General features: G+C 40.7%; 1 protein-coding gene across 1 annotated transcript in view; it reads left to right on the top strand.

The window, feature by feature from the left end:
• Positions 1–27,570, top strand: part of LRRC7 (leucine rich repeat containing 7) — a 101,287-nt gene that overhangs the window by 67,999 nt on the left and 5,718 nt on the right. Inside the window, exons 15-22 of the mRNA XM_010286768.1 lie at positions 842–1,042; positions 9,371–9,482; positions 9,708–9,888; positions 10,894–12,571; positions 14,328–14,477; positions 19,045–19,164; positions 24,159–24,377; positions 25,815–25,907. Coding sequence (XP_010285070.1) covers positions 842–1,042; positions 9,371–9,482; positions 9,708–9,888; positions 10,894–12,571; positions 14,328–14,477; positions 19,045–19,164; positions 24,159–24,377; positions 25,815–25,907 — 2,754 coding nt within the window. The remainder of the gene's footprint in view (positions 1–841; positions 1,043–9,370; positions 9,483–9,707; positions 9,889–10,893; positions 12,572–14,327; positions 14,478–19,044; positions 19,165–24,158; positions 24,378–25,814; positions 25,908–27,570) is intronic.

The following is a 27,570-nucleotide window of genomic DNA, read 5'->3' on the forward strand; positions in this document are numbered from 1 at the left end:
GATGTGGTCATTTGCTGCACCATCTCCTCAGAGCAATTTGTTGATAGTGTCGTGTCTTGCCAGATGATGAGGGGTGACATCACTCATGAGCCTTCTCAGACACTCTTCCCCTTTCACTCAAGCCTGAGATTTTGTAGCATTGCTTCAAATTAGGATTGATCTGGACTTGGGAAATACAATGTTTCTCTACTTCTGCATGATAAAAATTATAATTTAACTTAAACTTAAAATGTGGAGTTTGCTAGAAAATCTGTAGGTCTATCAGTCAGTTAAAGTACTATTCAGTATGACATAGGGTGGCTTTCCTGTAGTGGTTTGAGTCTGTTTTTCTGTATTTTCTGTATAAGAAAAGAGTAAGTTACACTTGAGTGCATGTATGAACATTATACATCTCCAACAGCAAATAGCTTCCATTAGGTCAGATTCTGTTCTCAGCTGCCATAGATAATTCAGATTAATTCAGTACACTGAACATAGCTAAATTAATTCTGCATTTACACCAGTACCGTTTTGAAAAAGTGTGATTTAATATGTCAGTACTCTCAAGCAGAGTGTAGAATTAAAATACAATACTCTCACAGGGTAAAAGATAGTCTTATAGGTAACCATTCCCATCCATTGTTTTATGTCACTGAAATTCCATTATAGGTTGACATACTGTAACTGAGAGCAAATTTCCATCCAAAAATCCATGAAGATAGCTATATGTAATGCATTACCTCAGATAGATCAATTAAAAATTTGAGGAATTTGCACTTAGCTGTAGTACTGTAACATGGTTTTAGTTTGCATGCTGTTTTCATTTTGTGTTTGTGCTTTAATTCTTTTTATGAATGTTCAGGTTGAAATAAATCTAAAACGTTATCCGACTCCATACCCGGAGGATTTAAAGAATATGGTAAAATCAGTTCAAAATCTGGTGGGCAAAACAAGCCATGGAGTACGGCCTGAGAACTCAACACCAACCGTGAACAGTGAACAAACAGTGAAAGAAAAGTATGAGCACAAGTGGCCCATGGCACCAAAGGAGATTTCAGTGGAGGTAATGTAAAAGGATCGTTGCTCCTCTCAAGAGTTCAAGATGGGGTTCTAGCATAACCTCCATCAAATGATATTCTGCATCTGCTGTGAACTTCATACCTAAGTTTCTAGTTTCATTCCATAACGTTAATTTAGTTTTATATTGAGTTGCTGTTTTTCCCAATACGACTGAGTTTATCAGACTGAATTTTTGGTTTTAAATCTACCTAGATCTGAATTTTGGTATTGATATATACAAGCACTCTCCTAAATTTTAATGATAGGAGAGACTTGCATATTAGCAGGAGAATGGACCTGATCATGATTTACATCTCAGACTTAAGTAAGTGTATTTCTGTGTCAAATATGTTAATGACAGATCCGTTTGTTCTGTCTGACTCTACTGTGCCATTAGGTTCTGCTTCTCCTATTCACATTACATGTAGTAGATGGCCAATTAGCCTTGTCAAAAGTTAATGAAGTCGGCAGGAGTGCTTCTTCGACTGCAGGGAACTTCAGATCAGGCACCCCCTGAATAGCAACATAGAATGAGTTGCAGAATCAAGCCCTTAACAGGTTTGCCAGAAGTGGATCAGTATGCATAGTAACAGTCTTCTATTCTGACATGAATACAGTCACTGAAAGGTAAATTCCTACATACTGCAGTCTTGTGCAAAGCTGTTACAAATAGCTGAAGCTTGATCTCAGAGGGCATCTACTCATTAACATTCACACTAACGACTTACTTTGTGCCCGCACAGTTTATAAATAAGGGAAATCTCTTACGCTGGCAGTGTGTACTGATAGTTTATAAGCTTTGACAGGTCTACAATAATACCAGCATTCTTGAAAATCTTTATGAAGTCTTAATGTTCAAAAGGAAGAAACGAGGAAAAAAGTGTATCCCATTATCTTTTCATTCCTTTGTTATTTAAACATTATGATAAATTCATTGTCCTTGAAATATCCCTGTCTCTGGCTAGTTATGTATGCCTGAATTTTTCTTCCTCAGTTTTCCATATCCTTAACATGGATTGGCTGTTCTTACATATTCAACGGTCACTGTAGCTGCTCGGGCAGTGCTGTGTGTTTTATTTACAGTTAAACATTTTCATTTCCTAAAAACAACCACTAAAGTTTTCTCTTAAGATGGCTTCAGAAGACTTTCTTCGAATCTAGGCACAGTTTTGATTAGGACTTTAAACTAAAATGTTTAAGTTAAAATCATTAATGTTTTTATCTAAATCTGAAATCTTAAATTCCACCATGATTCCTTTTTACTCATTAAATTCTTTCTTAGTGTGTAAATCTGGCATATTCTGCTGTTGTTGCTGAACACATACAATTTATTTTGTGTCATCTAGCTTTTGAACTTGAACATTCTTAACAGCTTTCTGTAGGTTTTAATTATCCCTACTGTCAACACACACGTATTATTTAAGTGGAACTTGAATCAATGTTGTCTGACAAAGACATTAGGTGTTTGGTCTTGTGGCCGTGTCTGGTGATGCAGGCTTCAGAAATAGGTGGCTGTACTGGTTTAGTTGCTGCTTAACTGAATATTAAGTTGTTAAATTAAAATGTTAACATCCCAGTTAACTGAGCCACAGCAGAGCGCCCTGTGAGTATGCAAAGCCCAGTGAAGCCTCCATTATGGAGGTGTAAGGAAAGAGTAAATGGCAGCAACACCATAAAATACTACTGTTACTCTGAAGTATTTGTGTGACCACATACTGTGTTCTAACATCGAAAAAGATGAAGACAAATTTCATTCTTACGTTTCATTCTTTGATAAAAATGCATTCACTCTTGCACCAGAAAAATAATAATGTCTAGTTTTTCTGTGAACGTACCTGAACTGTTAATTGCATGAGTATCACAAAAAGCATTCTATAAAAATAGTTGAATTGCTGAAGACCCTGCGGTAATTCCTGAAGTGCAATTAAATAATGTGATTGCAATTTCCTCGTTAATTTTCTACCACAAGCAACTGATGTGTGTGGCTATTTCCATCATATCAGTGAAGATGTATTTTTCATCATCTATTATTATAATAGTGAAGATGGTGGAGCTTTTTTAGATTTTAATTTCGCTAGTACTATGTCAAGGCTAGTAACGCAACTGTCTTGTCAACTAAAGAAAAGAAAAAAAGTGTTCTTGTCATTCATACAAATAATGACACTGAGAACATTTTATGGCTGTAAAGCAGGATGATGTATACATTTCCCTCTCTTTGGCTTCCTGCGTGAAGATAAAGAGCAGCTATGGCAAACTGTTCAAAAAGTGTGAATGATATTAACATGACTTCAGTTGTAACATAGTAAATAAAACGTAATTAAGCTCCAGTTGCTTTTCAGATAATTAGGAGACATGATCTCAAGCCTCAAGTTAAAATACAGTTTGAAAATGCAGGTGTGTTCTTATATAGATTTAGACTGAAGACAGTTTCTAATAACAAGGTAATTTAATTTCAGATGCAATGGTCACTTTTTCATTCTCAGAGGCCAGATAAGCTGGTTTCTTTTCTGATGGTTTCTTGCAATTAATTTACACATTTCTTTTCACAAAACTGTTTCTAAAGGGAGCATCTGAAATAAGTAACAAGCTACATTTCAAATCCACTATGTCATCCTCCACCTTCAGTTATAATAAGCAAACAATTTCTTAATTAATCATCAATTAAAATAAACATCTTCATTGTCCTAAGTAATTTTGAAAGATGTGCATTTTAGACAAAAAGCAGTCTAGGATAACTTAATGTGTTGTGTAGCCTTTCCATGAGAAACAATGAGAAATACCACAAATCAGCAATTAAGATCTTTATAGTTAGTATTCTTGATATGTATGGATATCAGCTGGAAATACTTCTATATAACTCCCACCTTTGGATTAAAAACAAAGTCTTTTCTAGTCCAACCTGCAGGATTCCATCCTTTGTGTTAATTCCTAGCAGGTTTATTAATACTATGTAAAAAGGAGAGATTGTTATTCGCTCAGAGTGATCTGATGCAGATGCTAGTGCTAACAACTAGAAAAATACCCCCTCAGCTATATTGCATCTTCTGAGACCTTCATCTCATCTCAGTCAAAATTAAGACCTCTATCCTTTTAACCTCTGACTTTGTTACTGTGTGGGTTTTTTGGGTGGGTGGGGGTGGAGAAGAGTGTTCTTTTTCATTTGTTTTTCAGTGAAAGTTTTAGAGATTGTCTTAAAGGATCATCTTGCCTTTCCAGGAAGACTTACACACTTTTATTTCCCCCCGGATGCCTGGCTTCAATTGATTCAGTTGATGTGTCTATTGTGGGAGCTGTTTTCCACTAATGCAATGCAGTGACAGTCTCTCCTCATTGAGAGAGGAATATATGCTAAAGATTTTTTATTTGTATCTGCTTTAAGTCCATACCTTGATAAACTCTTTGCAACAGAATTACCGATATTTTACCAGGAGTCAGAAGTATCTTCCTTATAGAGTTTTTGATGTCTCCATGGCACAAAAGATCTTGACTGTTTATGACCTTGGTGCCTTCTTGTCAAAGGCAAAAGGAGATAATGATTTACTTATTTGGAGGTCTGATTCACAAGAGACCTTTCTTCAAATTTTTCTTCAAATAAGATGTCAAATGTCTTAAGGTTCATTTTGAGTTACTTTGACTTCTGCCTGACCTTATTTAAGTGTCTGGATTGGAGGAGCATTATTCAGGGCTGCCTCCAAGACAAAGTGTACCTTCCATGAAATCAGTCCAAGACATCACTTGACCCCCTGAGGCTCCTGCTCTGTCTGTCCCCACCTGCATGAGGACTCCGGAGGTGCAGTATTACATGTGTGGACATGGCACTCTGTACAAACTCATATATACGGGGCATGAAGGCCTGGTTTATAATTGGTGGACTGTGAAGTGGCTTTTTTGCAGAAGGCCTGAGACTGACTCTGTTGGCAGCAACCTCAGTGAGATGTATGCACTTGGGTGCATTTCCATCCAGATAGAGAGCAACAGAAGCTTGTTTCCTCCAGAGATGGGAGAGCAATTCACATATCAGGGTGTTGCAACTCGGGCGGTACTGAGGCTTCTGTCCTCACAGTGAAGACCATATACAGAGCTGGACAAGAGCCTCTCCATGGTTTATAATTGAGGGTGACATTAGAAGTCTAACAGAAGAGATTGTCCCCCATCCTCTGCGGTACATGACTGACAACTGGTCGGATAAGCATCTGCAGTTTATCTTGGCAGAATCCTGGCCATGTTGGCTAAGAGGGTTAGCCATATGAGATTAAACTACATTTCCACTGAAAATGAAATGGAAATTTTCATTCTAAAATACATCTTTGTAGACTGGGGATCTCTAACTTTGATTTCTTTGGTGATAGGTAGTTCTGGTTAGTTCTTAGATGCATCCCCTTGGCTATATTTCTGATCACCTGAATAGGCAAGGTTAGTGTGCGCGTTCCTCCAACTGCTTGCTGGTCCACCGGACTGCATGGTAGAGGCACATGGCAGAAACAATCATGATGTCCTACCTGCAGATGACAACTTTTTTCCACCATCTACTATGTCTTTCCATGTGGAGTCCCACAAACTACCTCTGCCCCAGTTTGTTCCTCATGTACTTATGTCTCCTTTTAAAGCTCTATCATGTGTCTGAGGTTGCCTGCTGACACTGAAAAGGTGAGAGCGCATTGCATCAGTGCTGTCACGTTGTGCTGGTTGCTGTATCACCTCTGGAGGTAGGAATTGTGTCAGGGTTCCTTCCTTCTCCCACTTTCAGATTCCATATCCACATTCAGAATTTTTCCTTCCACCAGTTCAGTTACATCTTGCATTAACATCCCGTTTGAGACAACCTTTGTAATTTAATGGCTGATGAAACTGGTCTTTCTGGAAGAGTGGGAGAGATTTAGGAGCAGGTGGAAGATCCTTCCCTCTGCTTTCTTCTGGGATAATCCCATGTTTTGGGGTGACTCTCGATGCATTCCTGGATTGGTGACTGAATTTTATTTAGATCAGTCTGATAACTGCTAACTTAGACAGCAGAATATCCAGAACTGTGACTGCCTTTCAACATGCTGATCGTCAGATAGAATTTGTTCTGTGATTTTGTCAGAAGAAGACTAGTTAGTGGGACTTTGAAACTATTGACATACAGGGCTGAGAGGTGGCTATTCTCTGTGTGGAGACTGTTAACGTGGCTAAGTGCCTCAGCGGGGCTTTGTTACAAAACCACACCACTAACTGTGGTTCTCAAGAAAGATGCCTATGCCTCAGTTAGTGTTGCTCGTATCTAGGGATATTCTGATAGCTGTGACCACTAACTGTGGTTCTCAGGAAAGATGCCTATGCCTCAGTTAGTCTTGCTCGTATCTAGGGATATTCTGATAGCTGTCTGGTTGCATTTGTTCCTACGCTTTCTGTGATCTCCTTTATTCTTTCATTAGTTTTAGTAAAATCGGGACCAAGTAATATGTGCCTTAATCCATTTATTTCTTTGCTTCTCCACTTCTGTATAGCCAACTTGTCATTCTTCAGATTGCCCTAGCCTTCTCCAGTTTAGAAGTGCTGCCAGCCCTCTATGTATATTTAGTTTTTCTCTGGAATAGATCCATCATTAATGGTCCTGCGTTCCTCTGCCTTGTGCCTGCTGTGACTCTCCAAAGCCCCAGTCTGCTCTGTTCAGTGGCTTTGTATTCTTTGTGAGCAGACTCTTAAAGAGTTAGGTTATTTTAAAAATTCCATCTGTCAAGATGATAGTTTAATGTTCTTGTCAGCATGAAAAATTGGTGATATTTCTGTTTCCCGGTTATTTTAATGGCTTTTACCATGTATTTTTTCTTGGGAAACAGCTCACCATATTTTTCTGTCCTCTACCTATATCTTTCTCTGGTTAGTCCTGAGGAATAGGTTCTGACAGAACACAATTGTATTTGTCTCTTCCCTTAGTTCTTGGAATTGCTCCTGTTAATAATACTTTTTTTTTTTCTATTAGTGACCTTTTTGTTCTTGGGCTTGTAAGAAAAAAGGTCCTCTTAGAGTAGGATTAAATGGAATATGATTTTTTACAACATACTTCACTTTCATAGCATATTTGCAAATGCCAGACTAGTTCTTTCAAAAGTGTATTGATTTTTGTTGGAATAGCTGGACTAGGGGCTAAAAAGAAATAAAAAAAAAAAAAAGAATACAACATAGAAAATTTCAGAAAATCATGCACCTGAAATAAAAGCCTGTGTTCATCATTATGTCAAAAATGGAACTGCTGGTCCTTCCTATCTTACAGCAAGTAGTTTTATTTTAAGCTTATAGCTTTCCAAAGTTTCATGGCACAATATTGGGATTCTAGGTTCAAGATAGAGAAAATAATGAGTTCCAAAAGAGTCACCTGTCTGATACAGACAACACTCATAAGTCGACTCTGGAAATCCCAGACAGGAAGGAGAAAGAAGAGCATACAAAAAGCTCACAGGTACAACAAGAAACTTAACATGCACTGTGCTTCAAAGGTGGAAAATTTCACACTCTGCGAATGCTGTGCACTTTTTTATTTCTCAAAAAATGGTTTTGCAAAGTTCGTTACACTGCACTAGGAAATGATTGTGCTGCACTGGAAAAATGCAGTTGCACTATTGTTAGCTTCAAGTTGTATGTACATCACTAGTGTTATGTAAGAAATACCATTCACTGCATGTGAAAGTAATTTAAAGTCTTGAATATTATTACACGGTGTAAGAATCGGTATGTAGCTATATTTGCTTAAATGTTAATTAAATGGGCTGTGAAGATGCCGGTTCTTTGCTGTTTTGGTATGGTACTACCTCCAGTAGAACACCAAATGCAGAAGGATTATATTAACATAATGAATATCTGTTGTGTGAATATAATTATACTCTTCAAGGATAAATCACATGGCAAATGCTTCTACAAATCTGTTTCTGCTGTTACTACAAAAAGTAGTTAATGGATAGTAAATCTCAGAAAGTTTTCTCCTTATGAGTAAAAGCAGATAAATTTTTTAAATACTGTAGCATTTTACATTTTAATAATGTGGGTTTTGTTTTGGTACTCCATTTAAAATTGTTTCTCTAAATATGACATCTCTTTCCTTTATTGACTTCACTATGCAAAATCACTGGAGTACCTTTAACAACAAAATGTCAGGGTACAGAGATCCTCATAGTGTCTTCACTAGTGTAAGTTTCCTCCTAAATATATTTCTCGTAACCATTTCCTTCCTTATTTATACTACTAATTATTGCTTTTCTCCTAATATCTCTCCAAAACTTCCTCTTTTTTACTATATAGTCTCCTTCTCCAACTTCCATCCTCTACAAAATCACAGCTCACCCTCGTGCTTCCGAGATGATGCATGTTTCTCGTACCCCTCCCCACAAGGATCTTGACTGGCATTGGCACGACTTTCCAGTATTGCCATGCCCGTCTCCATCAGTTCCCTTTCCATTCCATTTCCCTGAGCCCATGCACCAACACTGACAAAGCGGGTTTCCCACATTGCTCGTTCCTCTGTCTCGCTTTCCTTACGTCCCCTCCTGAGGTTACCAGTGTCATTCCTCCAGTAAGTGTCATCCCTGCCCTGTCTCCCCAAGACACCTATCTTCAGGTCAGCATCTTTGGCATTCAAGAAATGCCACGGATTTCCTGTTTGTGTCCACATTCCCTTCTAGATATCCTATGAGCCTAATGTAATTGTCCTAATTTAAAATACCTCTTTCTAAGACTACATCTCACATTCTTTCCACTTTTTAACTCTTTGGAGTTTTTTTTTCAGTATATATCCTATTGCCAGGTAGAACAGCAAAAGAGTTGTGCAGAGCAGTCTTTGAAGGTCAAGATTTGCTGAACTCTCAGTGACAACTTTATGAAATCTGAATCGTTTTAATTTAGGAAAAAAACTCTTTAGAGACAAAGTCATTTTAATTAAATACAGCTATAGGGACAGTTGAATCTACGGAAGGACTTGTGACACAAATAAGTGAATGAGGAATACTTACTCCTGAAATAAGAAGTAATTGTGTATTCTAAATTTTTATTTCTACTGGCAGCTTGCATTTTTGTGACCTTTACTTCATCAAAAATGTTTACACAGCCTTTATGTATCTTGCAAGTTCCATCTGTTTTGTCCACATTTTAGAATGAACACATCACCATAATTTTTTACACGTATTTATGTAGGACTAATTAGAATTTTCAGCTGACAAAGCAGCATGATTAGACACTACCCGTATGGTGGGGTTTTGGTGTGTTGTCACATTCATGAAAAGAAGGCTGTGAAATGTTTGTTCATTGCAGTTTGAAGTGGATTCCGTTTCCGATGTTTACTCCATATTATTATATTTCTCAGGATGCCTTTGGACATCCTGCCAGTGAGATGAGGATAGGGGAACTTCGTCCTTCCATGCCAGAGACTCCGTTGTACCCACCCAAACTTGTTCTTCTGGGTAAAGAGAAGAAAGGTACTAACTTGACGTACAGTCTTTTAGATGAAAGCACATGTAATGTACACAGACAGACATGCTACTTAAAATGTTCTGCACTTCAGTCTGATTTTAAAATACATTATATGCATATTTGTGCACATATGTCTCTCTCTCTCCATAGTATCCATTTAAAAATGTATTTTTCTGGAGTTTAGTTTTCAAATACCACCTCCTAAAAACATTTGCTGTGTTTTGTTTCAGAATCGACAGATGAGTCTGAAGCAGATAAGATCCATTGTCTGAATAACAGCGTTTCCTCAGGCACTTACTCAGACTATTCCCCTTCTCAGGCTTCCTCAGGATCCTCCAACGCGCATGTTAAAATGGGGTCCTTGCAGACAACGGCTAAAGAAGCAGTGAATAACTCTTTGTGGGCAAACAGGTGTGATCATCTTTCTTAACACAGCTTCTGGCTGTCTTTCGTCTTACGTTGTCATATGCATTCAAAGTGATCGTATGTTATCTGTTAAGGCATTCAATTAAAAAAATACAACATTTTTACCTCAATTTTGGAGAGGTGTACATAGCTATGTGAAGCCCAGGCTGTGCGGAGTTGGCCACTCATTCATACTCTACAAATGTCAGTAATTCTACAGCTGGTTTTTCAACTATGTTCTATAACCATGCATTTAAAACCACCTAGCAATTGAGCTGCAATTATTCTGCTCTGTGTGGTCCTGAGCTGCAGCTGGCTGTAGTTTAGCATAGATAGCAGAGTCTGTGTCTCTCATATTATTGGTGTCCTGAGCCTCACTCTGCCCTGGACCTCCAAGAACGTCACAGTTTTTTGAAAGTTTGTAATTTGCACTGGCCATCAGCAACCTGAAAACACTCTTGTACCGTTCCAGGATCACCCTGCCCTGTGTTCCTGCCATAAATCACCTAGTGTAGTTCCATCCTAAACGAAACTCCATCCACAGGCTCTTCCCCATTAAAGAGAGGCTGGAGCCTGCTCACTGGAGATGCATAAAATCTTGGTGGTGAGAACATGCATAAGCTGAACTGGTATTTTTGTTTAAGAAGGAATAATGTAAGTGCAAAAAAAATCTTCCCCTGCACTGATAGAAGATTATTTTTAAAGCAGGAAAATATCTTCATCTGGACTTATATGAACATGGCATTGAGCCACCCGGGACTTTTGACTGACTTCTTAGTTTCTCTGTGTATGTACTTACAGAATCTGTTCTCCAGTGCAAAAAACTGCTGCAGCCATTCATGCCAAACCAGTGGCACAAGGTGCACATCTCATAGTACGATCCCACAGCCAGAGTATAGATGGGAGAATATTAAGTTGCTTTATAATTGCGTCTTTCTGATAGCTGCTTATACACTCTAATAGAGGGCATTTTATCTTGTTTCGTTTTGTTGTTTGTTTTTTTTTTTGCAGGCTGGCACAGTCATTTCCACAGCCCCTTGAAACAAAGCCATTGCTGAGCCAGCGGGAATCCGCTCCGGTGGGGAACCTGCCGCAGCGCACCGACAGGCGCCCACTGAGCGACACCTTCGCCGACAGCTGGAACGACAGCTCGCACTACGACAACACGGGGTTCGTTGCAGAGGAGAGCACGGTGGAGAATCCTAGTGCTAACCCCCTCCTGAGCACGAAATCTAGAAGCACATCTGCGCACGGACGCAGGCCGTTGATTAGGCAAGACAGGATAGTTGGCATTCCCCTGGAGCTAGAGCAGCCGACGCTCAGAAACACACACGAATCTGAAGTGCCTCCTCCCAACCCTTGGCAAAATTGGACCAGAACCCCTAGTCCTTTTGAAGACAGGACAGCTTTTCCTTCCAAACTGGAAAGCACCCCCACCAGCAGCCCTTTGCCTGAGCGGAAAGATCATGTCAAAGAGTCTCCTGAAATGACTAGCTCTTTCACTCCAGGAATAGCGTGGGAGTATCACGATTCAAATGCTAACAGAAGTCTCACAAATGTCTTTTCCCATCTCCACTGCCGCCCAGATCCTTCCAAAAGCGTTATTTCGATCAGCAAGAGTACAGAACGGCTTTCTCCGATGCTGAGGGACTTAAAAACTAACAAATTTAAGAAGTCGCAAAGTATCGATGAAATAGACATTGGTACATACAAAGTGTATAATATACCCTTAGAAAACTATGCATCTGGTAATGATACTGTAGGAACCCACGAGAGGGTGGACAAGCTCCTGGGCCCGGAGCACGGCATGCTGAGCATGTCCCGCAGCCAATCGGTCCCCATGCTGGATGACGAGCTGCTCACCTATGGCAGTGTCAAGGTGCAGCCGCAGCAGAAGTCGTCCGTCACGAAGAAAGTCTACCAGTTCGACCAAAGCTTCAACCCGCAGGGAGCAGTGGAGGTCACAGCGGAGAAGAGGCTACCGCCACCTTTCCAGCTCAACCCTGAGTACATTCCCCAGCAGAGTAAAAACCTGCCCCAGGATCTAGTCAGCCCAAGGGCGTACCGTGGCTACCCCCCCGTGGAGCACATGTTCTCCTTCTCCCAGCCTTCAGTGAACGAGGAGGCGGTCGGTGCGCCCTTTGCGAGCCAGGGGTCTCGGCCAGGGTTCTTGAGGAGAGCGGATTCGTTGGCCAGCTCCACCGAGATGTCCATGTTCAGGAGAGTCAGTGAGCCCCATGAGCTGCCCCCCAGCGATAGGTATGGCAGGCCTCCGTACCGAGGAGCTGTGGAGCGCCAAAGCAGTATCTCGGTCTCTGAGTCTCAGTTCCTCAAGAGGAACGGCAGGTACGAAGACGAGCATCCTTCCTACCAAGAAGTGAAAGCCCAGACTGGAAACTTTCCAGTTAAAAACCTTACACAAAGGAGGCCGTTGTCTGCAAGAAGCTACAGTACAGAGAGTTATGGCACGTCCCAAACCAGGCCAGTTTCAGCGAGGCCTACAATGGCAGCTCTGCTGGAAAAGATACCGTCAGACTATAACTTGGGTAACTATGGCGACAAGCCTTCCGATAACAGTGATATAAAGACAAGGCCTACCCCTGTGAAGGGAAATGAGAGCTGTGCTAAAATGCCTGCTGACTGGAGACAACAGCTACTTAGACATATAGAAGCTAGAAGGTTAGACAGGGTATGTTTGGCATTTCTCTGCAATTAATGCCTTTAGTTGTGTGTTTCGGTATTTCAAACTATTTGCACGTACAGTGGTAACCACCAGAATTCCCAGTAATGAAATTCTTGCACTGGTGTCAGAGGAACCGGCCCGCAAAGGGGGCTGCTCAAAAGCAGCTGGAGTGAGGGATTCCCGGGTAAACGAGTGATAAAGAGTCTCTGCATGAGTTAATGCACCACAGTGCACGTTACTAATACAGTTACTGCTGCAGCAGTGTCTGAACTGATAAACACAAAAGTCTCTCCTTATCAACAGATGGGAACGTGCTGCTGAAGTCCACCACTTCAGTAATGATTTGAGAGCTTTAAAAGATGCTGGATACATCTTTGCAGTAAAAGGAAATAAAGAAAAACATCACAGATCAAAAGTAAAATAATGTATTTTAGCTTTCATGTCACTGTTAGCAGAGGGGATTTAAAGGTATCTCTTAACTCTGAAAAATATCTCTGCCACTTTTTAACAAGGAATATAATTATTACTCCTTTTAGCAGTAGGAAGTTATGCTTATTTACCTTCTAAACAAAAGAGTACAAGTACTATAGAGCATGATTTTGATAATGATCTTGACTATTTAATGACCTACTTCATGAATTGAATTTATTTCATAATCTGAAGTGGTTGTCATCAAATGCATAAGTTAGTTTGACAATGTGTCCCTATACCTATTTTACGCTAGATACTCGTGAGTTCGGTGTTAATATATTCATTACCTTCCAGTTGCTCGGATGTGATGCATATTAAAGTATCATTAAGGATCAAATGGGTAAACTTTAAAAACTGGGTTGAAGGCTGAAGCTTTTTCCTTACTTCAGCTATTTTCCTTGTGTTGTATAAAACTGATTGGAAAATACATCATACCTAGGCAAAGTAGTGCAGCCCAAGTAGAGACGTTTCTGGTGGAAATAAACACTTCACAGGTGTTGTTTCAGAAATGTCTTTACACTTAGTTTATGATATGTATTTGCTTAAGAAATACTTTATCTCGTGGAAAGCTGACACTGGTGATTTTATCTAATTAAATTGAGCTCACAGTAGTCCCTGCAGGTGCCAGCGAGCTAGTTTCTAGTTGTTTGCAGCATACGATAACCAAAGCTCTAAGAAGCTGGGCTGTCTGGTGGAGATTTTGCAGATGAGAACTCCTGGGCACCGTCATGCAGCAGCTGCTCCGGGACAAGTCGTTGCCCACCTGCCCACGGCCCGCGAGGTGCCGGCCGGTGCAGGCCCTGCGTACCTGCTGTGCTGGGCCCAAGCAAAGCTTGTCCCTTGTGGGCAGCTGCTAGCCAGGGAGCAGTCGCAAAGCTCAGAAGATGGTGCAGGGCCCTCTTGCATAGGGTTTCTTCCTCTGCCTTTGATGCCCTTTTATGCTGGATATGTGTTTTCCGGCGCACCCATGGTTGTGCAGACTTACCAAAATTTGGCCGTATTTGCAAAATAAAGACTTGTACCATGTTATGTACTGCGATTTTCAAACTACAGATAACAACATATTTCATCTGCTGTCAGCGTTGAAGTCTTTTATGGTATCCATTTTATGTATAACTAGCAATGTATTTGCTTCTGTGTGACCCAGTGCATGCACCAAAAAGCTATTTATTTCTTGGTACTGTTTGTTTGCTTAAACTAAAACTTTGTGAAATTAACCATATATGTGTGATACTTAATTCGATGAGCATGTGTGTTCATATCCTGTCACGTGGTTGTTTCCTCTACTCAGACCGCTGCTTACAAACACAACACAGTTAGCCTTGGCATGCTGCACTCTGGAGGTTTTTCAGCAATGCATGCCGGCAGAAGCATGACTTTAAACTTGCAGACTAAATCTAAATTTGAAAACCAAATGCTTCAAGAGCTACCTCTACCGAAAGTAAGTATGGGATAGCCAGCATATACCAGCATTACAAAATAAATTAATAATAATCCTTGCTTTTTTCTGGTTTAGCTTTTGCCTATTATTCATGCTTATACTGTACACAATCCAAAAAGCAAAGATAATAGTAACAAAATTTTCCTACTCAAAATCTTGCTTTTTGGATTAAGGAGCTCACATGGCTGTCATTACTGCTTTCTGCTCTCGTGTTACAGACTGATGCAATCATTATATTTTCTCAATGACTTAATCTATGTACAGAAATGGAGAATGTGTTTAGTTTTGTGACTGTTTGATCTTAGAAAAAATAATGCAGAAAAGTTTAATATGTATTTAAATAGGCTCCAAGAGACAGGGATTTTAACATACGAACATTGGGTATGCTGTAAGAGTTGATGAGTTTTGAGTATATACCTACCACACCTAATTTTAAACTTTTGTTGAGTAATGCCTATAGAAAGAAAATAACTTTTTTACTGTTTATTTTACAGCTATTAGCGATATGTTGTTGATCAATACATACATACACAATCATATCCAAACAAACGTTTGATGGGAAAAGCACATACGACAAGCCAGAGAGGGACATTGCTGAAATTTTTTCAGAGTACCGGAGAGGAGGTGCTGAGACCTTACTCTGCGTCACGTCTGGCCACGCCGCAGTCACCGCAGCAGCCAGCTGCAGACACTTGCAAGCGGCGGCACTGTTGGGATTGTGCGTTGTGGCAGAGGGCTGCTGCGGTGCTGGAAGTGCCCAGCATCGTGAAGTGTCTTACTGCATTAGCATGAGTAGCTGTTGGTACAAATTAGCTACATCTCTGTAATTAAAGGGTAACAGAGCACAGATCCAGGCACTGAAATGCGATCATCTGCACTGTTAATTGCTGGCCTGGCCTCAGGCGTGGTTTGGCCCAGGCCAGCTGGCACCCTCCCAGGCAATCCCTGGCCGGGGCTCCAGAGTCAGCACTGGCCAGAAATTCCCAAAGGAGGATTCCAGTGCCCAATTTAAGAGTTTAGATCCAAGCCTGTTCAGAAAAATAAGATAATTTAATGGCAGCAACATGACCAGATTGTGCTGGTTGGCTGACGACAGGCCTTAGCACTGCTTAGCTTACTAATACAGGCATGTGCATTGTACCCTGGATCTCCAAGCAAAGCTGCGATAGGTTAACAGTGTTAATATATCACCAAGAGAGAGGTTAATGCACACGCACACACACAGGTCATTGTCAGGTTTCTCCTGCTGTAACTTACTTTCCGAACACTGTTAACTTCATTTACACCTCCCGTTCAGCTGTCCCTGGATTTAAACAAGTGTTAGTGTTAGTGTGTGCTTCTCTGTTGTTCAGTTAATGACATCTAGGTCAAATCCTAACCATAGATGTGTGTGTGTTTGGACACAGACAGCTTTCCGGTGTTGGTCATACTGTTTTTTTCTTTCAAAAAATTTGTTTGTCTGTTTGGGCATAATCCTTGTCACAAGTCCTTGAAAGAAGTCCATTTGACATCAACTCCAAATAATGGTGCTATTTCTCTACACACATTTAGGAGTAAGGTATTATATATCACTTTAATAATTTTAGGCTGTAGATGAATATGGATATTGATATATGGATGTCTGAGGAAATTCATGAAACTGTTTAGGGTGACATGTTTTGGGGTGTGGTCTTATATGAATTATTCTGCTTTATATTCCACCAGCATTTCATTGCTCCATGCCCATATGAAATGTGATGCTGAACTGCATGAAGGGGGTGTGTTCTCTTACTGTACTGTTTGGAAAGCTGTGAAAAATTATTGTTGAACAAATGATTTGAATGCTTACTATTGTTTAATTTTATTCCTTCACATGTTGTAGAGGATTTTGCATTTCTTAATGAATCCAGGCCACAGCAGCTTAATATTTAGCTCTTCTGCTTCCTCTTTCTTGTGGCCTAGATTCAAGAGAGTAATGAGTGAGGTCTAATTGTCCAGTGGAAGATCAGGAAATCAAGTATAGCAATTACTTATTTTGAGAAAGTTTATTACGTCAATTCTACTCCATGTATAGAATGTTTGAACTGCTGCTTTTCATTTTTTACCTAGACTTAACAGATCTGTAGTTTGTTTGCAGTCTGTCTGAGCTCCGTAAATGAGTAATATTGCAAGTAGACAAATCCATTCTACTGCAGAAAATGAAAAGAAAAACCTGTTATCACAGATTTTTCCTACTTATTGAGAAGGCAGAAAGAACCCTTCATACTTTTTCCATTTTGAGTGCAAACTCTACAGATTAGTCAGTCACTTATACAAACAGCACAGCATTGTCGGCAGTGACAAAAGAAACACTTTTCAGAAGAACGCTTTCAATTTTTGGCATCCATCTCCCAATTCTTTCAGTGGTGCTTGCTGCACTTCATTCTTGGAAGTGTACAGTACCACCTCCCTGTAGGAGTAATCGGCGTTTTCACTTAGGAGGAAAAAAAGAAGTCGCCTTAGGAAGCTGCCTCACTAATCCTCTCTGTCTCTGCATGGGGAGGGCACGTAGCATGTGGTATAAATCCATCTGACAGGGAGGTGGGCAGGTTTCCAGCACGGCCTTGGGCACCTCGGTCTGCGGGTGACTCTGGAAGGGAGGACTCGCATCACAAAGATGATGGGTGGCCTTTCTTTTCATTGTTTTTTGCTACTGCTCAGAGCAGAAATTTTTGCAATTGTACTTTTTCATTTTAGAAGCTGTTTGGTGCCCTGGTCTCGGATCATGTAACCCCCATTTGGACTGCGGGTTACGTGGCGACGTGCAGCAAATAGGGCAGAATGGCCGATTCATGAGTTTACGTAGGCACAAAGAGCCCTACCAGGGCCCAAACTGGGACCCAGATTCTGACCGGTGGACAAACGGGGCTCCGTGTGTCCCGGAGGGTAACCCCTGGCAGCGTGTCCAGGCAGGCTGCGCGCGGTCCTGGAGGCCTGTCCGGACACAACGCTTCAGCTGCGTCTGAGGGACTTAGGGCCATATCGTCAGGTTTCATGCGTGCCCGTACACCAGCGCACGGCTCTGGGCTCAGATTCGCAGCGTTGGAGGGTGTTGTGCTGTCTGAGAGCGCAGCAGCACTGCTGCATCAGGCACTGGGACCAGTGTCTGCTGAGCTGTGAGGGTAACCTATGGAAAAAGTGCTGAGGTTGGTCTCATTTTTCCATTTTTAGTATGTGTAAAGAAACCTCTATAGCGGGGTCTTGTAGTTTCAGCAGAGGAAGTGTTTTTCTAGTGGTTCTTAATACACAAAAAATCACGTTTCCTGATTTTTCCGGAAGACTTCTTGAATGATGAGAGAATTATAATGAAAGTTTTCTTTAATTTTAAATAATTAGGGTTGATTTTTTTTTTGCTTAACCTCTGAGGAGTATGATTAAAATCACAATTTACTTCTATTTACTTTTCAAAGATTTTTAAGCTTGCATAAAAAACATCCTTGATTGACCAGTTACCAGCTTTAATATTTCGAAGCAATAGTTTCATTTGTTCTTCAGTCATCTAAAAAAGTGTTTAACGATTTTTTTTAAATCTAAGCTGAAGACAAAATTGCTTGAATGAGAGAGGAAGAACAGACTTTTTTTCTTTGGAGATTACCATTAATCAGAACTGAATAAGCAGTTAACTGAATAAGCACGACATAATGCTAAGTGCTGTCAGTGGTAGTACAGTGTTGGCATTTTGGAAAGTCTGACACAAAAAGCCATACCCGTGTTAGCTAAATTTCCATCTATGGTAAAGAAAGAGAGACAGATAACAGAAAATCAGGATGGGACAGAAAAAGTATGCATGTCCTCAAAAGTACTGAAAACAGGAGTAGAATAACCAGGGGGAAAAGTGACAAAGAAGGAACGTGTATAAAAGGAGAGAAAAGTGGAAAATAACAACTAAAGTATCAAGCTCTTTAGGAAACTTTAAATGTGTGTTATGTCCATTCATATTCATGAAAGCATTTAATTACTGGTTAATAGGGTACATATGATACCCTGTTAACTTAGAGCAAAACCAGACATAGCCTAGAGAGAGGTCTGTGAGACGCACGCCACACACAGTGGTACACAGAGCATAGCGTGAGGTAACGGTAGCCACAGGTTCAATATTGCCTTTCAGGAATATTTTCGGAAGAAAATATAAGCATATAATTAAATCTTGGTGGCAAGTACTTAATAAAAAAGTTTTTGACGCATGAATGACCAGTAAGAAAGTTTTAACTCAAATGATTAATGGCAGACTGCACGTTTAAATATAGATCTTTGCCAAAATTTGTTTCTCTGAAAATAATGAGTTACGTTAAATTAATTTACTCTTTTCTCTCATCATTCATTATTCTCATTATTTCTCTCGTATATCTTTCAAGCTCTCCTGCTTGCAGAGAGTGCCACAGCAATATGATTACACATTAAAGAAATACCGTAGAAATGTAAAAGGATTTCCATTTTAGCAGTAGTCTGTTACAGCTTAACTGGGTTGATGACTGAAATAAGTATGAAGAGAGAACTTTCTGTCATGGTGTGACAGTGACTAAAGGCTGCCCTACCATTTCTGCAACAGACCCCGTCGCAGCAGAGCAGCATTCTGGACAACGGGCAGGAGGAGGTGTCTGTGAGCAGCCAGTGGAACCCCTACCCGCTGGGGCGGCGGGACGTGCCGCCGGACACCGTCACGAAGAAGGTAAGCGGCACGAGCCAAGCAGCTGACATAGCTGTGGTCGTCATCTTTTCCCAGCGAGTCAGTGGAAGAAGAACAGGTTAATGAGGACAGGTTTGGGAAGCACATGTTTTTGTATTAAAGTTTAAAGCGGTAATCATTATGAATTAAGGATGGTGTTTTCATGCCTGCTGCCTGGTTTTGTATTTATGCAGATGCTGGTAGTTACGTCTCTAGTGTGTGAAATGGGCACAGTGGGCTTGGCAGGTGTATTCCTGCACGTATCAGACAGCCATCAGCTCCCTCTTGTCCTGAAAAGTCTTCATTCAATTCACATTTTTCATTTCAGTTACATTCTTCAGTTCATGACAAAAAATAAATGTGTTGAGATGGAGGCCAGCCCAGTGTCTGGACAGTCACAGACGTTTTGGCAGAGACATCCTAGGCACACCTCATTTGCTGATAAACTTACTAGAAAGGGTTCTAATTTCTAGTGCCTTGTGGCCGTAGGTACTAAATTCCAGTACTCGGATCTGGCCTGTTTCAATGAAAACACTGGCTGCTCTTTCCCAGCCCCAACTTGGCTCTGCTCATCAGCTGAGAAACTGCCATTTTTAGATGACCTAATCATGAAGCTGGAGAATGGAGCATCTTGACAAACTAAACTGTGTTTGCAATCAGCTTTAGAGGATGGAGCCACATATTTCAGCAGTGATAATGACACTGATTGTTATCTATATGGAGATTGGTCCTGCTCAATCCTGAAGTAAAGTCTTACGAGTGATAAAACTGGTGTCAAAGTCATAATGTGCACACTGATAACTTCTGTAGCATAATTAACTACCGGCATTGATGAGGCAAATATCTCCCTACCGGCTTCACATCTTTTTATCCAAGACAGCCTTCATACAAAAGCAGCGACAAGAGATACACATGTACAAGAGAATTGCTTGAAGATGGGAGACGAAAGCCATAGCACCTAGAGCAGCCCAGACACCCCTTCCCAGGCACACGAGAGTGAGGAGGAAGGCTCCCTGACATTGTTTGATGGAGTTGGCTCTGACAGCCAAGTTATTCGCAGGGTTTCTTTATCCTCTGGTATGCAAGAAACTGGGATAAGACATTTAAGGGGAGTTACTGCTTATCTTCACTGGCGTATAGGGATAAAACCTGTGTTTATCCATTCACGTAATCTAATACAGTCTATGACTTGCATTTGTGCATCATCAGTGTTACTATAATAAGAAACTGCAGATTCTGTTTCGTTCTGAGTATTTCAGTATCTCACTGCTCAGATGTGGTAAGTACAAACATTGCATAACCGTACTGAATTCTGCTTAATTTAGTGGAGCAATCCATTGTTACATCTGTTGTCAGCTACTTTAATTATACTGTAAATATTGGACAGTGAGCTGAAAATAATTAACTTTTGTGGTGGATGGTAAATAAAGTAGAGAATACAGATGAAACAGATGAAATTGGGGAAGCAGTCTGCATAATAGAGATTTTTTTTTCTGCAGAATAAATAATTCCCATTTCCAAGAAAGACAGCTTATCCGCCCCCAGCAAGAGCCACAGTGTGAATACACAAGAAGTCGTGATATGATCTCTTCAAAGTCTATTAACAGGAGTGAGAAAATGAATTCTGAAAACCGTTTACCCACCATCCTCAGGAGGTGGTTTGCAACGTGCTGTTAAGACAATCTCTTCTCCGCTGAAAGTGACCTCGAGTGTCTTGGTTTCCCAGCATCTGGGGACTAAAAAGCAGCAGTTACTTGAAGTCAGACTCAGAAAATCTTCTATGAAGTTCAGCATAACAAACAATTAAATGATGTAAATATAAATCAGAGTATATGTTGTGCTTTTCCAGCAACATAACAGTACTAGTGTGAATGGGCTCGTGCAGAACAGTCACTACATGGTAGAGCTGTACTTGGGAGATCACTGGAAGAAAAGCCAGGACTTGTTCTTCCAAGGGGAAGAGCATGTACTATAGACAGATGGACTATGTACTCAGGCTGATGTAGTACATACAGACACAGTAACGTGTTCCTAAATTATCCACACATACATGTAGTGACGGCTATTTATGTTAGGTAGGGTGAGAATCACTACATAATTATGTGGGGTGTGAGTGGTTGTTTCTGTCCTTTTTGCTGTTCAGAATACAGATTAAATGCTAGTTTTATTTCAAATATGATCATTTATGTGGTCACCCCATAATTTATGGGCTATTTCTCTTATGGCAAAGTTGGATATTTTAGTCTTGAAATTGAATAATTCACTGATTTATTAAAAGAGTACAATATTTATGCATCCTGGAAGATGACTTTTTCTGTCATGTCAACAAGTCAGCTACATTCCTCATTAAATCAGTTGTAGTCTGAGTTAGCTGCTCCTGCATAAAAAGGGAAGGGGTAGAAGTATGGCGGGGGTTCACCAAAACGGAGCCTGGAAATCACTCTTTATGAAAAAGAGAGGTTGAAAAGTGAGAATGAAGATGGAAAATGAACAAACATCAGGCCAGCCAACCTGGGTGCAGGGATGAGCTACACAGATCTGGGAATGCGTAGGACTGTGTTAGTTGGCCTCTTCTGCAGCTGCTGTGGGGTCACAGCAGCCCGCAGGAAGGTTGAAGCCATGCAAAACTCTTGGAGACTCCTGCATGGGCCGGAATGGTGTTGGTGGATGTGGAAGGAGTATGTGCTATGGAACTGGAGCAAGGCAGCTGCCTCAAAACTGGGACATACAAGTGTCTGAGTCACCATTTCTCTCCCTTTCTGACTTGGGAGTATTTCTGTTAGCCACGACTGAGAGCATGGAGGCTCCTTCTGTTCCATTTCCCCAGCATCTGCTGTTCAATACAGATGTTGTTTGACCTAATAAAGAAGATTTGAGGTTTTTCAATGAAGCACAATTTTTTTTTTTTTTTTGTATTTGAAATAGACTTCTTCCTCTGAGGCAGACGGTGCACCTGCTGTGGACTGCTGTGGTGGGTATGGGATTATGTCTGCGGCAAATAGCAGAATTTATGAGATTCTGCTTTTTGGGATCCTCTTGTGATGTGTAGGACACAACGTGAAGTACAGAACTGTCCTGCACACGGTCACCTGCTCACCTTGCCTCTCCATGGTGCAGGGTGACACGGATTCAGCAATCCATTGCAGGCACGGCTTGTTGCCAATAGACAGTTAATGAATAGCTAAAAAGTCCGTCTTGAGCATTTTCTTCCCTTCTCATTTTGGTTGAATTGAAGATCTCTCTGACCTGTAAAATGGAGTGATTGCAGTACAGACTGACTTCACCAGGCTGTCCTTGGAGTGAGTTTGTCCATGTCTATTAAGCACTTTCATGTACACAGGTGAGCTGTGTTTTAAGAAGAGTCTGAGGATGGAAGATTTGGGCACGAGGAGTAAGTCTATCATTACTCACTTTGAGACTGTCCCTCTTGTACTAAAATGAAGAACTGTCAGGCATGTTTCTACCTAGTCCCTTTCTTCAAATGTCATCAGCAAAAAAGTAAGACAGAGCAGATGAGTTTTGCCCACAGTCTCTGCTGTCTTGCTGGGATTCTCTGTTCAGTGACACGAGTAGCTCCAACCGTATCTGTATTAATGACGTGTTCTGCAGACAAATCTTGGAAATACATTAAGATGTATTTTTACTATGGCAACAAGCAATTAATTCTAATGCCCTGGCTGCTATAACTTCCAAGGCCAGGTGACTGGCCGATGGGGAAGAAATGTTTTGATCTTTTGCTGTATTAAATTTAATCTTGTCTTTAGACAAGACTTTAGACAAGACTTTACAGTCTCACAATTGGTGACTCTTCTACCCAGGACCATACAGGTTCAGTAATACTGAGGATTAGACCTTTGTGATGAGACGTGATGGTGGTGTTGGCTGGTGTAAACTTAATGTGAAACACCATTTAAGTAGGTCTGTTTTGTCCATAGAAACTTGGAGATACTGAGACATGCAATCATAATGCTCTTTCACATTCAGGCTGTTCAAATAATAGCACTGGTAGATGCGTCCATATAATCTAAAAACTCAATAGCAATGGTGTGCTATTTCATGGAGGTAGTAGTATTTGATCCTACGATGGAGCATGAATTTTCCTAATTCTCTTAGGCCTAAGTTACATGTGATTATTTATAAGCAACAGCATCTGAATCCTGTAAATACGAAAAGTATAAAATTGTCTCAACTGAATTTATTTTGCAAAGACTTGCCTCAAATATTTATGTATTTCATGTGCATAAATAGAGACTCTGTATTGCAGAGTAAGCAAGTACGCAACTTTACCATGTCAAGAACAGAATACAGAAAGCAAACCTCACCTGCTAGATAGAGCTGCAAACATGAAAGGCAAGGGGCATGGAGCGGACAGAAGAACGGTAGCAGTCATCCATTTTTTTCTGAGAGTATCAAAAGGCCAAGGCAATGTAAATGCAGTATTTCACATATATTCACAAAATATTAGAGCTTCAAATCAGTAGATATGATCAGAGAAATTTGATAATTTGATTAGTTACATTTTGTAAAAGCCACATTTGTTACTAGGACCAGGCATAGGATTTAATTGATTATGCTTTCCATACAGCGGACAATACTGGCCAACATCTGTATTTGTGTTAGAAATCAGAAAAAAACCCACAACGTTCCAATATCTTCAGAGTGTGCTGTGATGAATAATCCACCCTACTTCAATTTATTAAATATTTTCAGTTCACAAAACGTTTTGAGCAGAAGCATATATCGTGACATGCGAAAAAAAGTATTTTCTGTTTATGAAACATACTGTTTTACGGCTGATTTCCCTTAAACCTCCTAGGGTCACTGAATGCAATGGGTGTATCCTTGCTGCTTTTAATCACGGTTTTTTCCAACTGTGGTCAAAAGGCAAACCTCTGGTATGATTTAAGAGGTTTGCTTTTACTTGACTCTGTAAGTTGTAATAATTGCTTCTTTTCAGCTTCCTGAATTTCTGGCCTAACGGGTTACGTTACCCACAGGCAGGTAGCCATATCCAGACTTTAATGGGATCACAAAGCCTACAGCATCGGAGCCGCGAGCAGCAGTATGAAGGGAACATGAACAAAGTCACCATTCAGCAGTTTCAGCCACCGCTGCCTATTCAGATTCCCTCTTCGCAGAGCTCTCGAGCACCTCAGACAGGGCGGTGTTTAATCCAGACCAAGGGTCAGAGAAGTACGGATGCGTATCAGGAGCAGGTGAGGAAGCGTGTCTATAACATAACACTTGGACAAAAGCTTTCTGGTTTTTTCCTGCCCCGTATGCAGCAGGAGAAGGGAGCTAGGGCACTAACACTGGGCAGCTGAGCCAGGCAGCATGGCGGGGTACGGCTGAGCTGGAGGCGGGCGAGCGGCTCTGTCGTCTTCCCCAGCACCAGGGACTGATGCCATTTTTTTCTTGGATTGGCCAAGCGACAGGATTTGGCATTGAAGCTCCTGAGCTGAGCTGACATCACTGGGTCCGACCGAATTAATTTGCGATTTCTGCCAATTCCCCAGCGACCCAGCTCAGTGCTAGCAGTGCAGCGCATTTGGCAAGACTGATCTCAGATACGTGTTAGCTGCTCCAGTGGAGCCCAGCGAAAGGCCAGCTGGAGCTCCAGTGCCCCCGGTCTGACAAAACGGGTGCTGGCGAGCTACTTCATTAAGTGGTCCTACCCCCATTATATTTGGCATTAATGATTGCAGTAGCTGTTTGAGGCACCTGACCTGCAGAATAAAGTTCAGAGTCATTAGTTAAACCTTTCTCTTGTGTAAAGTGTTGGTCAATCCACACAAGTAGCTGCTTGTATTAAGTCCCCGAGTATTGCATTGAGATTCAGAGGGAATCGCTTCTGTGGCTCAAGTACATGCTCAGACTGGCTCAATGAGTAGTCATTAAGCTACAGTGAAGTCATTTTTATTTTATATTCAATTACCCAATGCCATTTAGAGTCTTCCTGGCTAAAAGATAAGATTCGGTACTATTTCCTGGAGTAAGGCACTTGTAAAACTGTACTATTGGTGCTCAGTGCAGGCTGTCGGGGCTGTGGCCCTGATACCAACAATGGTCTGAAGATCTCTGAGCATTTCCACGCCTTCTGGAAAAACAAATGTGCACAAGATGAAGCCTCATTAACAGATTTATCCCAACATTTAAGTGAAAAATTTGGCCAGTTTGAACTGCTTTTTCAATAGTCTAGAGGTTTTTTTTTCTCCTTGAAAATAAAAATTTAAAATACATGCAAAAATGCATGCAGCGCTGTGAAGATTGCGGTATCACTGCAGCATGCTAAACTCATGAAAATACTTTCAGTTTATAACAATGTTCTACTGACTTTTACTGTATTGTGCCAGTAAAACACATCTCCTTAATGGTGAAATGGGATGTGTGAAATGGGATCAAACCTTGGAACAGGCTGCCCAGGGAGGTGGTGGAGTCACCATCACTGGAAGTGTTCAAAAAACGTGTCGATGTGGCGCTTCAGCATATTGTTTAGTGGGCTTGGTGGTGTTGCATTGACGGTTAGACTTGATGATCTTAAAGGTCTTTTCCAGCCTTAATGATTCTGTGATTCTGTATGCAAAGAAGATGCCGTTATTTAGATAGGCTTTAACGTTGGCATTGACTCACCTTGCCATATCTTTTTAACCTAGTTTTGTGTGAGGATAGAGAAGAATCCTGGCCTTGGTTTTAGTATCAGTGGTGGAATAAGTGGACAAGGAAATCCATTCAAACCTTCTGATAAGGTAAGCTATAAATTTGTCTCTAAATGCTCCTTATTTTAGAGTCCCATACAGTGGAGACAGATAACAAGTGAAATTTTTATGCACTTCTCTTGTCATAATTGAAAGAGTTTTTCCCATACTTGTGTTTGGTTGTTTGTTTTTTTAGGGGAGTGTTGTTCCCTTTTTTCCGAGTGAAATTTTTATGCGCTTCTCTTGTCATAATTGAAAGAATTTTTCCCATACTTGTGTTTGGTTGTTTTTTTTTTTTAGGGGAGTGTTGTTCCCTTTTTTCCCTGGTTCATGAAGATGAGAGAATCAAACAAATCATATGGGTGTCTGCCTGATATTCCATGTATAAGATAATTTTTGAGACTGTTTTCTCAAGAATCGTGTCTCTCTCTTTTTTCTTTCAAGCGTCAGTTTAGGTCCTGATTAAACTTTCATTAAAGTCTTTAGAGGGAATACTAAACCAGTAATAGCATCACTAGGTAGCTGAAATGCCAGGGTTTATAGCAGCTGTATCAAATAAAATCAGCCTGGCCTGCAAACTGGTCTGGAGATCGTTGGTGCCCTGCAAACACCACGGCAAGCAGTCTTCTCTTCTGTTCTGCGAACTAAAAATGTCTCCATTATGGTACCTGATGGTCTGGGAGACTCAGTATTCATTCTGGGAATTACATGTTTAAGAGGTTGATAAATCTCTTGCCAGTAAAAGGAAGCCTAGTAAAAATACATCATCTGGTGATTATCAGCTACACAGGGATCTAGGATTAGCAAATGGACTCATAGACCTGTGAATTTATCTGGTCTGTGCAGTAAAACTGACGGGGGTTTGCTGAAAAACAAGTACTGTGGGTACCTCTCTGTTAAACATATTCTTATAGTTTATATTCTTTGATAATACTGGATTCAGTTTTAAGAGGCAGTCATAACTTGCATAAATATTGAGAATGTTGGCAAATGAAATTAAAACTATCTTTTAATCTCTTCTCAAAAATGCGAGATCTGCGTGCAAATTTAAAAAATAATTTCCCTATTGATAATCCATGTTTTGAACTTCAAGAATAGTTCCATTTAATGGACATAACTGTTAGGCATTGTAACGACTCTCGCTTAAAACATTCTGATTGTTGGTGTCCTTTGAGACTGCACACTAGAATTACACTTTATAACATCATGGTCTTTTTTTCCACAGTTTACTGTATGATGTTAGAATTAAGCTATACTTCCACTGTCTATCACTTGCCCAAAATTATTAAAGAAGAGCCTATCTCCCACTATGAATGTGTCTGCACCATAATACATGCAGTGCAGTAACAGCTGTAAATAGACTTAATTTTACCAATAACAGAAATGCAAAATCCTGTATTGAGGGAGTGATAGGGTGGTTATTTTGAAGGAATTAATAGTTAAACAGTTTTTTATGTGCTGTTACTCTGAAACATTGCTTCCCACCCCATTAAATCAGATTTATCATGTTTTAAATATCACAGAAGCGGTACGAGGGTCATACTGTCTCTCATCATAGATGGCCAGTTGTTTGTGATGCTTTTAAGTCACGCATATGGTGCTATTCTGCCTGTAAGATGAAATCAGGGGGGATGACAGTGAGCACCCTTCTGCATTGCGATACACCTCTGCCCTGACACGCTGACGGTGCTGTGGTGGAAGGACAGGAAGAGCG

Source organism: Phaethon lepturus, unplaced genomic scaffold (genome assembly GCF_000687285.1).
Source record: "Phaethon lepturus isolate BGI_N335 unplaced genomic scaffold, ASM68728v1 scaffold8075, whole genome shotgun sequence".
Taxonomy (NCBI): Eukaryota; Metazoa; Chordata; class Aves; order Phaethontiformes; family Phaethontidae; genus Phaethon; species Phaethon lepturus.